This window comes from Eucyclogobius newberryi, unplaced genomic scaffold (genome assembly GCF_026437365.1).
Source record: "Eucyclogobius newberryi isolate DKJ021-1_F unplaced genomic scaffold, fEucNew1.0.hap1 SCAF_13, whole genome shotgun sequence".
In the NCBI taxonomy this organism is placed as follows: Eukaryota; Metazoa; Chordata; class Actinopteri; order Gobiiformes; family Gobiidae; genus Eucyclogobius; species Eucyclogobius newberryi.
Window position 1 is genome coordinate 33,972,032 of NW_027315757.1, and position 13,781 is coordinate 33,985,812.

The 13,781-nt window shown below is 42.6% G+C and overlaps 2 protein-coding genes across 4 annotated transcripts in view; one reads left to right on the forward strand and one right to left on the reverse strand.

The window, feature by feature from the left end:
• Positions 1-1,668, reverse strand: fmc1 (formation of mitochondrial complex V assembly factor 1 homolog). Its single transcript, XM_072442246.1, has 2 exons — positions 1,497-1,668; positions 1-282 (listed from the first exon to the last, which is right to left on the reverse strand). The coding sequence occupies exons 1-2, from the start codon at positions 1,623-1,625 to the stop codon at positions 76-78; spliced, it is 336 nt and encodes a 111-aa protein (XP_072298347.1). The 5' UTR covers positions 1,626-1,668; the 3' UTR covers positions 1-75.
• Positions 1,669-3,195: 1,527 nt separating this feature from the next.
• The window catches only part of grin2ba (glutamate receptor, ionotropic, N-methyl D-aspartate 2B, genome duplicate a), a 92,927-nt gene continuing 82,341 nt past the window's right edge, over positions 3,196-13,781 (forward strand). The window contains exons 1-3 of one of the 3 annotated variants that reach the window (XM_072443709.1): positions 3,196-4,048; positions 7,304-7,446; positions 8,178-8,285. In XM_072443709.1, the coding sequence (XP_072299810.1) occupies positions 8,259-8,285 (27 nt within the window). In that variant the 5' untranslated portion in view covers positions 3,196-4,048; positions 7,304-7,446; positions 8,178-8,258. Of the gene's footprint in view, positions 4,049-4,700; positions 5,385-7,303; positions 7,447-8,177; positions 8,286-13,781 lie in introns of those variants that run through there. The other 2 variants (XM_072443711.1, XM_072443710.1) reach the window with 2 other exon arrangements.

Below are 13,781 nucleotides of genomic sequence, written 5' to 3' on the forward strand. Positions count from 1 at the left end.
ATACAAGAGTGCTACAAGAGTCATCCGTGCTTCCAAACCCATTATGGTAAATGACCGGGTTTTCTTTCAATGTCCTCATTTCTCCCAGCCTTTCCCCCCCGGCTGTGAGGGTAACTGGAGTCCTACTAGGCCTGCCGCTTGTGTTGTGCTGCAGTCTCCTTTGCCCTGATGGTAGAGGTTGTGTAGGATCAGGTGGTTTCTTGTGGACGACAGCAAACAGAGGTATGTGTGAGCAGCATGGTGCGCCTCCTGCTGGGCTCTGCAGTATCGTTCTCCTGTTACCTGGAACAATTCAAACACAGACAATTAGACTTCTGTTGCACGACTGCACACACCCGCGTATACAGTAGGTGTCCCATCAAAAATGTGCAGCTTTTCCACAGCTGAGGCATTCTGGTCAAGAGCAGTTTATAAACGTTACACTGATGCACCTTTAGGTCTCTTAAGTGAACTGCAACAAACATGGACTGACAAGAGTCCCTTTTCAGTCCCCTTTGCCTCAATGAGTGCCCATGCATTTACGCCCCCGATGAGCCAGGCTCTATCAAGCATTATTAACACAGGCTTTGAACATTATATATATATATATACACATATACATTAAGGAATATCATATCTTATTTATTATAGCAGATTTAGCGTGATTCTACTACTGTGGAAGGTGTCAGGCGTAAGGTTTTATACTAACAGGCTGCGAATTTGACGGGGGCCCGGGGCCCGCAAGCAGTTGAATCTCCGGCGGGCCCGCGGTTTGAAATAGGAGGGGCCACTCCTCGAAAAAAAATCAAGATTTAACTAGTAATTTGTCCATATTCGGGGCATTTTTATCGCTTAAGTTTCATTTTGACAGACATGCCCACTTCACACGTCTTCTCGCTTCTCATTGGCCGAGCGGTCTCCATGACGTAATATCTATGAAAGCGGGCATCTGATTGGCCGCTGCGTTCGTGTTGCATTCACGTGTCCTCGGAAATGCCCGGTCTAATTTTTGGGGCAAATGTTTATTATGTTAGTAGTTTATTTTGTAGGACGTGATTTTATATATTCCACAAGATCTCCTTGTGTCAAATGCTGTAAACAGTATTTATTTTGTATCTAAGAAATATTATACTGAATTAAACAGTTTAAAAGATCATGATCTCTGGTTTATATGATTCAGTATTTGTGCTCTTCATATGAAATAACACATAAAAGTAGTTTAAATTGTTTTACATGCTAATAACCAGGTTTAAAACAACACATTTATCTTGTTCTTATGACGCCGCGATGCCCCTAACTTTGAAAAGTTAGGGGCCCCCCAGGCCCCTAACTTTGAAAATCTATTTCTTAGCCTGACTAATAATCACCTTTAAAAAAAAGTGAATCTATATGTGATATTATCATTGAAATCACTGTACAGGAACTCACAATTATGTAGTCCATAGCTACTTATATACACTGAAGGGTAAACAGCTAACGTTAGCAATAGCCACGCACCAAAACCCAACAACGCTCACCTTATTTTTACGAAACTGGTCCATCACATAGTTATAAGCGAGTGATTGTCTGTATTTAGATCCCTGTGTGGCGCGGAGCTCTTTGAGGATTCCTCTGCAGACTCCTAACGGCGAAGAGAGAGCAGCCATCTCGACATGTGAGTGTGTTCTGAGGTCGCGCTGCAGCAGCAGGAGCAGCGGCGGGAGGAGGAGCGCAGATAAACTGATCACCACAACATTCAGACCACACCAATCAAACACAGCACAGTCGAGCGCGTGCTGAGCTTGACCACCAGAGGGCGCCAAAAGCACGTGGGAGGGTGGCCTCAACTGCGACTGTCACAGGTGGTGCGTGAGTGGTGCGTGAGTGGTGCGTGAGTGGTGCGTGAGTGGTGCGTGAGTGGTGCGTGAGTGGTGCGTGAGTGGTGCGTGAGAGGTGCGTGAGTGCGGTTCGTGAGTGCGGTTCGTGAGTGCGGTTCGTGTGTGCACATGCTCAAGGTAAACGAAGATACTTTTAGTTCAACATTAACAGGAATCTTAACAATAAGCATCTATTCTCCATTTTATTGTCACAGCAACATAACATTCGGTAAACAATGTTTCTGATTGAATTAGCCATCACGCATGCTTTAGCATTAGCAGCTGGTCTAATGGCTATCGTTAATAAGCTTTTATTCCAAAAGTTCAAATGTATAACTGCCTGGAAAAAGTATGCACAAGTTGGTTTGTTTTATTTGTCGTTGTAAAAAATAAATATTCGTACCAGAACCTAATTCACGGGTTCACAAAGGAACCACAAAACTGACCTGGAACCCACTGCAAATAACATTGAGGACAGTAATAATATCAAGTGGGAAAATGTGTTGAATATTCTTTATTTAAATTGTTTATTGTGTGAATGGACAACATTTTCCTATTATATAGTGCTTTCAATTAAAACATGCATTATTAAATACAATAGAATGATATATTATAAATAATCTTGCGTCCTTAAACTCACGCCTCGATGACTTTCAGTTAGGAAATCCGCCCTCGAGCTTCATCTTGTTTCTCCGTCTCCAGAAACAGAAGAGCAGTGGTTAGAGTCATACGGTCTGTGTCCAGATCCAGAGAAAAGGGTAATGCACTGACTCTACGTATGTTCTTCAACTGTTAACACAATCTAATATCGCCATCTTTTCTTTCAAACATGTTTCACACAGATAGATCTACCACAAATTGTGATAGACACTTGGTTCTTGGGGTTTATTTGGACGCGCTAATACACTGTAATGATCGCTTTAGTGCAATAAAACCATAAAAATAAAATAAAACATGCTTTTGTGTGATGTAACAGACTGTCCCTTTGAATTAAAAACAAAATATTCAACATGTGTTTTGCATATTATGTAAAATTGTGTGTCCTGGGAACAAAAGATGGAGGGGTCAGAGGTCATCGCCCCGGACGCCCCTGGTGCTCCCAGTAAACCCAGTGATGAGAGCTGGTAAGTGAGTAGATGATTGACTCTAGGGGGAGCCAGTTTCTTATCAGTTTCACACACTGGTTTGGTTCCTAGACATTTGTTGGATGCACCCCTCTCCCTCCTGGTCCCTCCCGCCCTCTCACACTCTTTCAATGAATACTAATGCAGTGAGTGGGCCCACCTCCCTTCCTCCCATCATTTTTCAGGGATGGGAGGGAGAGGGGAGACAGAGCGATTCCAGTTCAGTATCCCTCCTCGTGAGGCAGCCGGCGCTCGACTAGCAGCAGCTCCAATGCCTTTTTCCCCCCTCACTGAGCAATACTGGTAATCCTGCGCGTTACCGCTGCAACAATGTCTAACCTGTGTGAGTGGCACGTTTCGTCAGAGCAGAGCTGAGAGCCGAGAGGGCGCCTGTGCCTGCTTTTCTCATCTGGATGGGAAGTCTTTTTTGGGAGGAGAGACAGAAGAAAACAGAAGGCAGTCAGGGAAGGGGACCAACTGGCAACAGCCAATCCCCCTACCCACAAAAAGACTGTAGACAACGGAGGCCACTGGAGTATTTGCTTTTGTCTTTCGTTTTTTGTTCTTTTTTTTCCTCATCGCGCTCCTGGGAGGTGCTTTACCTTTTCATTTGCTTGCTCTGTCGGTCCTCTGTCTTCTCATCTACTTCGCCATTTACCTGGTCAACAATTTCTTCTATTTATGAGCCTGACACGGAGGGGAGAGACGGGCAGAGAGACAGAGACAGACGAAAAGACAAAGAGGACGGGGATTTTTTTCACCCCCGTTGTCTCCTCTTTTCTTTCCCTGTTCATTCATTCATTCCTCCCCTCCGCTCCATTGCTGTCACTCAAGCTTCTTCTATCCGTGTGCAGCCCACGCCCCCCCCACCACCACCCTCCGCCTCTTCGCTGCTCCTTGTGCTGTGCACCCCAAACTTTGACCACTTTTTCAAACCCACCTGTTTATCCATGTCCTCCCTTTAAAGCCTAAAATAGACGCATCTATTGGCCTGTTTGTGTTTTCTCTTTTTTCACTTTTCTTCCCCCTTCTCTTTTTTCCTCCCGTCCTATGCATCTTTTTGGGGGCGATTCTTAATACTAATCATAGGTAGGTCTACTTAGTGTTTAGTGTGTGTCTCGGCGTCTTGTTTTCGTGTTGTGTGGGGTCTGTGAAGCGCCCACCCACTTGTGGCCTACACGCTGGAGCTGGTGGAGAACCATGGCTCCCGTTCCACCCGGCGCGCCGCTTATCATTGCCTCATGCCATGTCATCGTCACGTCACCGCTCCGTTAACGCTTGATAGTCGGCCATTTTTGTCAACAGTGCACCATCAAGCACTTTTGTCCCCATCCACGCCGCCGACGCGCTCATTAAAGCTATTTCGGCCCCGTTTTACATGTCTTCACTTTTGTTGGCGTCCAGTTCCATCCAGAGGTGTCCATTTTTGAACACAGACACGCCTCCACGAGACGTTCACAAGTTTACGTTCCAAGTTTTACCATGTGAAGGTCAAGCTGTTCCTAATTTCTTCTTTTAAAATCACGTCGGTCCGTCCGGTGTTTCCGTGCCCTCTTTTCTCTCTCCCTCTCCCTCTCTCTCTACCTCTCTGCCCCCCGTCTTTCTGAACAGACTGTAATGCGTGCAGACACATACCACCACAGCATGGACTAGAAACTTACTGGAAAACAAAAATCCAAGGATATTTACTTTTTTTCCTTTCTTCATTAGACATTTTTCCCGCCGTCATCATGTGGTGTCAAGATGAAACCTCTTAAATCCGATCACACCGTCCTCATCCAAATAAAGCCAGTATTATTTTTCTGATCATTTCACCCAGCCATCATGCATCGGCTTTAAACACCATTTTATATGTGTGATTGTTTTGAGTTGAATACAAAGTGCATGTTTTTAAGAATGGGTGATTAGATGTTGATGAACTTGATGAAGTGTAGACTGAGGCTGGCTGCAGAGTAGAGCTCATAAGGTGATGTTGAGGGATAGGAAACCACGACCACAGAACTCATGTCCTTGTTCATTTCTTTTTGTATATCTCCACATTTTTCCTAAAGGCGCTTTATGCCTCTCCTCCACATGAAGCAAATGGAAAGTGGGACTTTTGAGCGATCTCCGTTAAAGACTGTTTGGATGTAGCTGTCCTCTCCTGGAATTACCCTTTAAACCTGGATTTGGTCTCATTTGTCAAAATTAAGTGATCAAAAACTGTTCCATAAATTCTTTTTCGACATTTTCTAATGGACTTGATTTCAATATTTCCTTTTCAACTATTGAATCTTAATGGGATTTTACTGACATGGATTAAAGACTCAAGCAACATCTTATCTATTAATTGATATTATAGTGGTGATTTTTATGGTTTCCTCCAGTGATTTTAAGTCTTAAAAAGCTAAATGTTAACAAAATGCTAACATTTAGCTGTTAATAGGTGAGTACTTGCTGTTACTGTTGCATGTTTTGAGTCATGCTGGGTGGATGTGAGATACTGTATTTACTGTATCTAAATCGATCTGAATCCATACCACTGCATGTGTGCATGCAGCCGCACTGTGCCAGCGCAATGGACCATGTACTTTGAGGTCAGTCAGTGAAGTCCGCTTATTATTGTATTTTGCCCAGATTTGAGTCTTCGTTTGTCATAATAGGCGTGCCAGCATCGAGATAAAGGACTATACTGTATTTTGATTTGCTTTTAGCTATAGACCATCAACCACACTGAATAATCTGCCTGCTCCAATCCCCTGATCTTACACAAGAGTGTGTGTTTGCAGTAAGAAGGCAGGACACGGGCAGATCGATAAAGTAATCTACATGCTGAGGCCTAGTACATTTCTCAGAGCAATCTTTTTATTTTCTTTTTTTGCTGGAAAATAGTTTTCACAATGTGACAGTAAACCTAATTGTGCCTCTTGAGAATTAGAAACAGCAGTGACTGACCCCTTTTCTCTGATTAACTTGGCTATAATTTTCTGACAGCACTTGAGTTTTATGTTGATATGTTATGTGTGCGAAGGTTAGTGTGTGGTACCTGTGCGGCCCACCTGGGACCTGCTCTCATAACCCGGCTCTATTAGCCCTACGTCTCACTGCGATTGGCACTCATGTGACCTCCATGGCCTCTCTCCAGATGGGCACTTCAGCCTCTTCTGTCAGAGCTGTCACAGCTGCTATGGAGCTCCATGTCTCCTGATCACAGCTCTACACACAGCTCTCTGCATCTTTATCTAACTAACTGTACTCTGTAGTGTGTGAACTGGTGTGAGCACAAAGCAATAGTTGCATCTGTAATTCACTTAAGCTGATTGGGCCAGAGCTACGGATGGCATTTGTGCTGCTCGCTAAATGTCCACATAAGCGCAACAACAAAGCATTATTGTAGAAGAATTAGCTCATTATAGACAGAACAGTTCTTTTCAATTTCTGAAGCACAAAAAATCAGTCTTTCTCATTTAATTAAATCTTTATTACATTTCCAAGTCACAAATTTTGTTCTCTAAATCATTGCTCCTGCCAAATGTCACACCCCATTAACATTTGTGCTGTTGTATAATTCAAAAAATGAAAAGCTACCTCAATCCTAAATCAATACGGTCGTAAATAGCTACCAGTAAATCACTACTGGATGACGGGCTCTCAAATATACTTTAAGATGTTTTGTTGTTAAAAGATTGTCCTAGAGAGCAGGAGCAGCGATTATCCAAGTCATAATGCTCACAGTGTTTGAACGCTCCCAGACTATTAGTGCTCAGACGCAAAGCTTATATTGAAGTGCATCTCCATTTTATTGGCAACAAATCCACTTGAATCAGGGAGAAAATGGGACATGATCTGATATAAAAGTACCTTTCAATAATTCATTGGCTCTGATTAGAGCGGTCTGAGCTCAGACAGTGTGTACCAAAAAGCCTGAGAAAGTTGTCTCTTCAGGAGCAATGAAGTTTATGTTTGGGATCAAGCTCTTGACTTTGAGGTTAGCATGTGCTGGTCTGTGTGTGGTGCTTTATTAATGTCCGTGTTGTGTGTGTACTGCGTAGCCCACCAGTCTATTAAATATGAAAATTACAATCTGTTACCCCACAGAGAGCACTTAATTATTCAACATATTTTAATTAATCATTTACCTCAAGTATGAGCAACATTAATATGCCACTATGAGCTGCCCTCTGCATAGTTACAGTTAATAGAAAAGCTTAATAGTATCATCATATATTCTGTGTAACATAATAAACTATAAATGGCCTAGGACAGCAGTCATGTGTGGAGCTAAAGGCCAGTGCAGTTTTGATTTGAGCTCAGCTGCACCTGACCCTGGGTTTACCCTCTGTCCTCTGTGTTCCCACTGTACAGAGCAGCCAACATCAGAAAGGCAAACAACTGGTCTCTGTGAGAAGGAGCCAGCAGACAGAGCAGTGGAGCTGCTCCTGTGGAGCACTGTTACCTCCGAAGAGCTGCTTTAACCTCCTGACCCTCGAGGATTTTTACCTGAAGCTGTGAGTTTGGACGTGTTTTTGATTAACAGCATCAATTACAGGTCAAGTTTTAATAGTATCAATCATTCTTAATCTGAGCTTCCCTTTCAAAACATCTGTGTTTCTTGCAAATACACCCCACACAATTAACGAGGTTTGCTCGTAGAGAGTTCATTTCAATTAATCATAAAGAAGACAAAACACCTTTGATGAATTATACCTGGTTGGAATAAACAAACCAATGACGTCTACAAATGATAAAGCCTGACATTATTCCCAAACCAGTTGACTCCTGAACTCCAAGATGGAAAAATTGACTAATTTTGAAAACAAAAGACTGAGCTGAGTTTGTCTGATTGATCAGGGTTTTTTCTAATATCCTGGTCTTACATATTCCTTCAGGAAACTATCGTGGACCATGTCAGTACAGCAAAGTTCAAATATGTAACTTTTAAATCAGATGCATTGTCTTTCAAACAAAGGCAGACATAGATGTATGTTTCAAACACTGAGAGAAGAAAACAAACAGAAGTTACATGACAAAATAATAAAATAATAAAAACAAATATTCATGAATATTTAACGTTATCTGGCTGTTTCCCTTTTGTTCCAGATATACACGTTATAAGTACCATTACTCACATTAGAAGTACAACATACCAACATTACTTTTTGCTCATCGGGAGATGAACACATCAATCATTTATTGATTTCAATGTTTAAATGGTTTTCTTCTTGTGTGTGGATTTCAGGGGCACCTTCCTCAGTCTGAGGCTATGAGAGGGAGAGAGGAGTCCCAGGCTGCACCATCATGCTACTTCTGAGAAGCTGGGATGAGACTTTGGCCGGAAAATCACAAGGTAGACCTGTGCTCAGCTTTACACGGCTGGTTGTCCTTAAGCAGTCCAAAAACACACCTTATCTTCTCATACCGCCTTTCTTTACTGGTGATGAATGGTCTGAAACTCTCCCTGCCTATTTGCCTTCTATCTCACGCCAGGTTCTGCTCAGGGGTCAGGGCAATGGTTCAAGGTGGAACTCGATTAAGAATGGTTTAATCCTGACTCTTTAGCTCAGTTCGCACTTTGATCAATGGCAGTGCGCGGATGTTCAACCCAACCCGGCCGCCATTGACTATTGGCTTCATTTGCATGGCTTTACAGGCATTGATCAGGCAATTAAAGGATTTGTTGAAAGAGATGTCTGTGACCATTTAGATGTCCACTTATTATCGTTGTGGATGAAACAAGTTGGATAAGATAAAGAACGTTTATCTTTTTATTGGCCACATTCAGCCAATCCTTCTCTCATGTGCTATCGCCGCGCTTTTTCCTGTTCAGCTTTTACAAAAATACTTCTCCACAATCTTTCATCCCCAAGTACCATTTATCAGTAGTGACTTTTAAGAGCTTTGCCGCAGAGAGGCAGGAATGAGAAACTAATTTTCTCTTTTTTGTTTAGTTTTTTGATCGGCACAGGCGATTGTGAGGCAGCGATAGGCTTTGAGCGAACTCCGAGCGGTGCCATTACCCGGGCACGGCGTGGCCCAGGAGTGCACAGCCTGGTAATGAAGTGTCAGTGCCTCACTCGCTGAGCTGCTGACGCCGCACATTTACCGCTAAAGCCTGACGTCATGAAGCATTACCATATAGATGAATTAACAGTGGCGCTGAATCTCATTAGCCCGTCCTCCTTTTTAAAACCGAGCCTTTTATTTACAATTCTGTCTTCAGTTTAAAGACACTGTGTAATAGGTGTAATCATTTAAAAAGACATATTAGAATATTAATGTCTTGCGAGCAGTTTAAAGGCTTTATCTTCCACCTCTGTGTATCTTTTTAAATGGGTTTTTGACCTCTCATTATATCATTTGGCCTGTGCCTCCATTCAGTGTTATTAATTAAACACAGCATGGATTTTCTTTTTTCTGTCAAATCCAATTAAATGCTGCGGACTACAGCATATTGAAAATAAAAAACATTGGTAACTTTTTCACACACGCACCATTTTGTTATGGAGAGCTCATATACATGAGCAGAGTGTTCTTTAATCATTACATTGCATTCTCTTGTTTGTGTTGAAGGCAAAGATGCTGGAGTTAATGCTTTGAATGTTAATGTTTTAATGACTCTGGTACTGTAAACCGGCCTGAGTACCTTGACCTACCTAGTTTTCATTTCAAGTGTCCTGGATTTAGCTGCTCAGTTTAACTAAACCTGCTACAGCTAAGGAAAGGTTATACTTTATAAATCTGTTCATTCTCTGCATTTGACCCATTCTTCAACCGGTGCTGCTGGGGAAAACGTGTCAGAGCCGTGCGCTGCTGCAGCACATCGCTCTGGAACTCATGTCCACATCCTGAGCTTGGCTTAACCAGGACTACCTATCTGTAGGATTGCCTCGTGGGCATGTTCTGGGTCGATAGGGAAAACTGAGCGCCCGGTGGAGAGAACATGCAAACTCCGTACAGAAAGGCCCAGGCTGATTCAAAACTTGGAGATATTTACACAGAGAAATAACCAACTTTAACCTACTCCCATCTCATCCCCGATTATGTTAAGTGCTCGGCCGCTGTCCACATTCAGAATCAGAACAAATTGTGATTAAGTTTTAATGCCTGCTGGTGACGTGATTTCATCGATGGGGGGTGTTAAGCTAAATGAAGTTACTCAAGTCACACTTTTTTCGACCTGACTTAGCTGGAACTACAACAGGGGAGGTGTTTGCACCGTTAAAGTCATTTTGATTCAAATAACATTACAGTCAGAAGTTAGCATCAAACACATACATGTCTAAATCTAAAAACTTATCAGACTGTGTTTCCAAATGCCTGCATTGTGTCACCATGGTAACTGTGGAACAATGAATTTTCTGTTTTATTTTGCCTTCGTTCGCTGTAGTTGCGAGTCTGTCCCCTTTTCCATCCACGTTTGACTTAACAAACATTACATTTGCTCGTGTTTCATCGTTTACCAGATGATTGTTTGACTGAATCTTGGCGTCGCATGTTTCTGGCCTGAAAACAGGAGCAGGACCTGTGCAGTGGCATCGATTGCGTTGCAAACAGCTGGTCAATACGGCTTCACTCTTCCCCATCTCCAGCCACAGAGCGAGAACATAAGTCACCTGGCACTAGCTGAGCGCTGCACTTCCAGCATTTGCTTTAGTGGCATCTGTTGTTTCCTGGCATGTCGTCACACGCTCGCAGCTCCAAGATACAGAGAGTGCCAGAATGATCACCTGATTAGTTGATTGACAAAATGTATCTGACAGCTCCTTTTTTAATTGATGGACCGGAGTCTTTCCCGGAGGAGTAACGGCTGTATACTGTAAATACAGCCTTTAAAAGCGACGCACGGCGATGGAAAAATAAGGACGTTGAAGACTTCTCAATGGCTGCAGTGTGTGCTCAATTTTAATCTTGCACAGTTTGGGTAATCTTTATTTTCTCATTTATTTCACTTGCACTTGAGAATTTATGTGTGCGACTTTATGAGGCGGTGTAGTGTAGTGTGTAAAACCCTCACATAAACGCTCACATCTGTGCAGCTTGAGCAGGTAAAACGACCGCAGGCCGGTGTGCGAAAGCGTCAGCCGACAGTCGTTTCTGGGCTCCACCTAAAGGTTGTGCCGCGTCGTGGAAGCAGTGGGTGATTTGTTTCAGCGCATACGCCACAGGTCAGCAACATTCTAATGTACGCCCTCTCACACTTGTGCCTCGTGGACAATCTGGTGTCACGGAGCCCAGTGGAGGTTCTTGGTTGAATTACTCGCTGGGTTTAATATTGAATCTGATGATTTCTATTGCTCATTAAAGTCTTAACTTAATTTGAACAATGTACATTTTAGCTGCCCCATCATCAGTATTAAATATTATTGTCCTATGGAATGTTGTGACGTCGTCTGAAACCCAGCAGTCATTCTCAGTGCACAGTGGAGTGTGGAGGTTCTGACACACCACAGGCTGAACTCAAGTTTAGTGGCAACAAATATGCATAATATTTGTTACTAAAAGTTTTTGGGCAAAACTACTTCTCTTGTGAATACTGCCCAATGTCTATGTTGTATTTGAGAAAAAAAGATTACTCACCCTAACACAGCACTCTTCCAGGGCAAAGTCACCCCTTGTATTGTTTCTGCAAAGGCCGTCAGAATTCAGAGGAAATGCCTACAAGCTTTTTGTGAGTGTAAAGGTGGAATGGTTACATCTGGGCCCTGACCCTCAGCCATTCCTGAGATGTGCTCTTTGTGAAAGAGCCTGTTACTCATCTTCTTGCCTGTTACTCATCCTCCCTTTCACTTTCTTCAGACAATATTAAGTTATTGATTGGCTTGTATTTTAGAAAAATGGCCTCCAGGAGTTTAGCAGGAGAGGTCCCTATGGGGAGCTAATGCCTCCCTCAGGGACTTCATCCACGGGCTGTCACAATGTTTGATGTGCCTTGTGCAGAAAAAGAGGGAGAGAGGGAGAGAATGGAGCAAACAGATGAGTCTCCTAAAGATGCAGCTAACTGTCCCACAGACAGATACAAACAAAGAGCAGATTTCACTGCATGTACCTGAGGGCGCAGCAGTCACATCACCGCCGTGTCTGTTCAGCAAGCGGCAATTTGTCTCTCACAGTGATTTCAGGAATACAGTTGTTACTGAAAAGGGACTAAATAAGGAAAAGTTTTGTGATGACAAAAATTTCATACATGTATTTATAGGTCTATGTTTTTCCTTTCATGTCACTGTGGAACATGACGTTTTGAAGTTCACTCTGTTGGATTGTTTTAATTTGAAAGGCTGAACCAGCACGTGAACTTTCCAGACTTTATTTTTATAGAAATACCATCATTTTACAGAGAATCTTGGTTGTGAAAGAGGGTCTGGGTCAAATGCTGTGTCTTTTGTTACTGCTCAGGTACACTTACTGTAACTATAAGAGTCAGTGGAGGAGAGAGGTGCAACTGGCCCCGCAGTGCTCCAGTGTTCAGGGCCGCTCGTCTACAGGATGCATATTTATACTGTTCAAAAACAAATGTTTTTAGTTTGTGTCCCTGTAGCTTTAGAACAGTTCAAAAGGATTTGTTATTTACACACCGGATCATGATGTTTTTCCTGCTGTAAGATTGCACGTTCCGTGTCTCTGTAGATGTCTCATGTGACAGATTGTGATGTGACAGATTGCATAATAGAACCAGCCATGCACTGTTCAGGATGAGATAATATGCTCCTGCTACATAATGAAACATTTAAACATGTATAATGTATAATTGTGTGGATAAATGATTTAAATGAGTAATTTCTGTAAATTGATTTTAGGATAGGATCATAGTGCATGCTGCTCTGAATTAGTGCTTTTTGCTGCTTGTGAACTAAATGCACAACAAGCCTGTATAGCTGCTGAGACTGGAAGAGCAGAGGACATTTTGTCAGTGTTGTTACAGAGCTGTTGGGAGATTGCAGTAAAGCACTCAAGAAGACAATCATATGAGAAGTGGAAGCAAAATTGCCTTTTTATACTTATCTGCTGTAGTCGCTTCTCACTCTGTCCCTACTGTTACATTAATGTTCATTAATCTTTGTTGTATTTCCTCCCTTTCATCCACGTCTTAATTAAAACCCTTCTATCAAAGCTTTCAGTTATGTGGCTGACATGAACTTAACATCACGTCAGACCAAAGCTACTTTCAGTAGCCGGCCTCACTTTTGCAGCAGTGGCCATTTTCCATGAGGTTTTCTATAATACAGCCAATATCTACGCCGGCACTTATCCATCATTGATATTTCCCTATGGCACCTTCCCCTTTTCCAGGACAGAGTTATGTATCATAAATCATGAGATAGAACTGCAGCATACAGAGCTGGCCACTGGATGCAGTACTGAATTTTATTCATGACTTTGCTTGTTTTTGCTGAGATATTGGCGCTTTCTTGATTTCATTTGGTCAACTGGAGTGTTTCGCAGAAATCCACTGAAAGGCTTTACCCAGAGTAGATGTTTTCACACTGTAGGAACTAGGGATTAGGCCCCACTCTATTAGACCCTGCTCTGGGGCAAGAACTTTTCAGTCAAACCAGGAACATATAGTAACACGAGTACATGTACAACACTGCCATTGTTTTTTCATTCATTCTCAGAGAGAAAGAGAAATGACTCGACCAAAGGGGACTGGGTGGTTCCTCTGACTAAATAGGGACTTGGTGATTATAGTAACTTTGTTATTGGTATAGTTATGTCTGAAAAGGCCTAATGCCTTTAGAGTGTTCTGGTCTAGCCCCTCCTCCATGTGCTGGACATGCTCCTTCCTGTGGATGAGAGGTTGTGTCGAGTCATCATAAATCAACATGCTTCCACTGGTACTATATGG

Coding starts and splice junctions, on each gene's coding strand:
- fmc1 (XM_072442246.1), bottom strand. CDS start 1,625: ATGGCTGCTCTCTCTTCGCCGTTAGGAGTCTGCAGAGGAATCCTCAAA. Junction 283..1,496: donor ACCAGTTTCGTAAAAATAAG/GTGAGCGTTGTT, acceptor GAATTGTTCCAG/GTAACAGGAGAACGATACTG.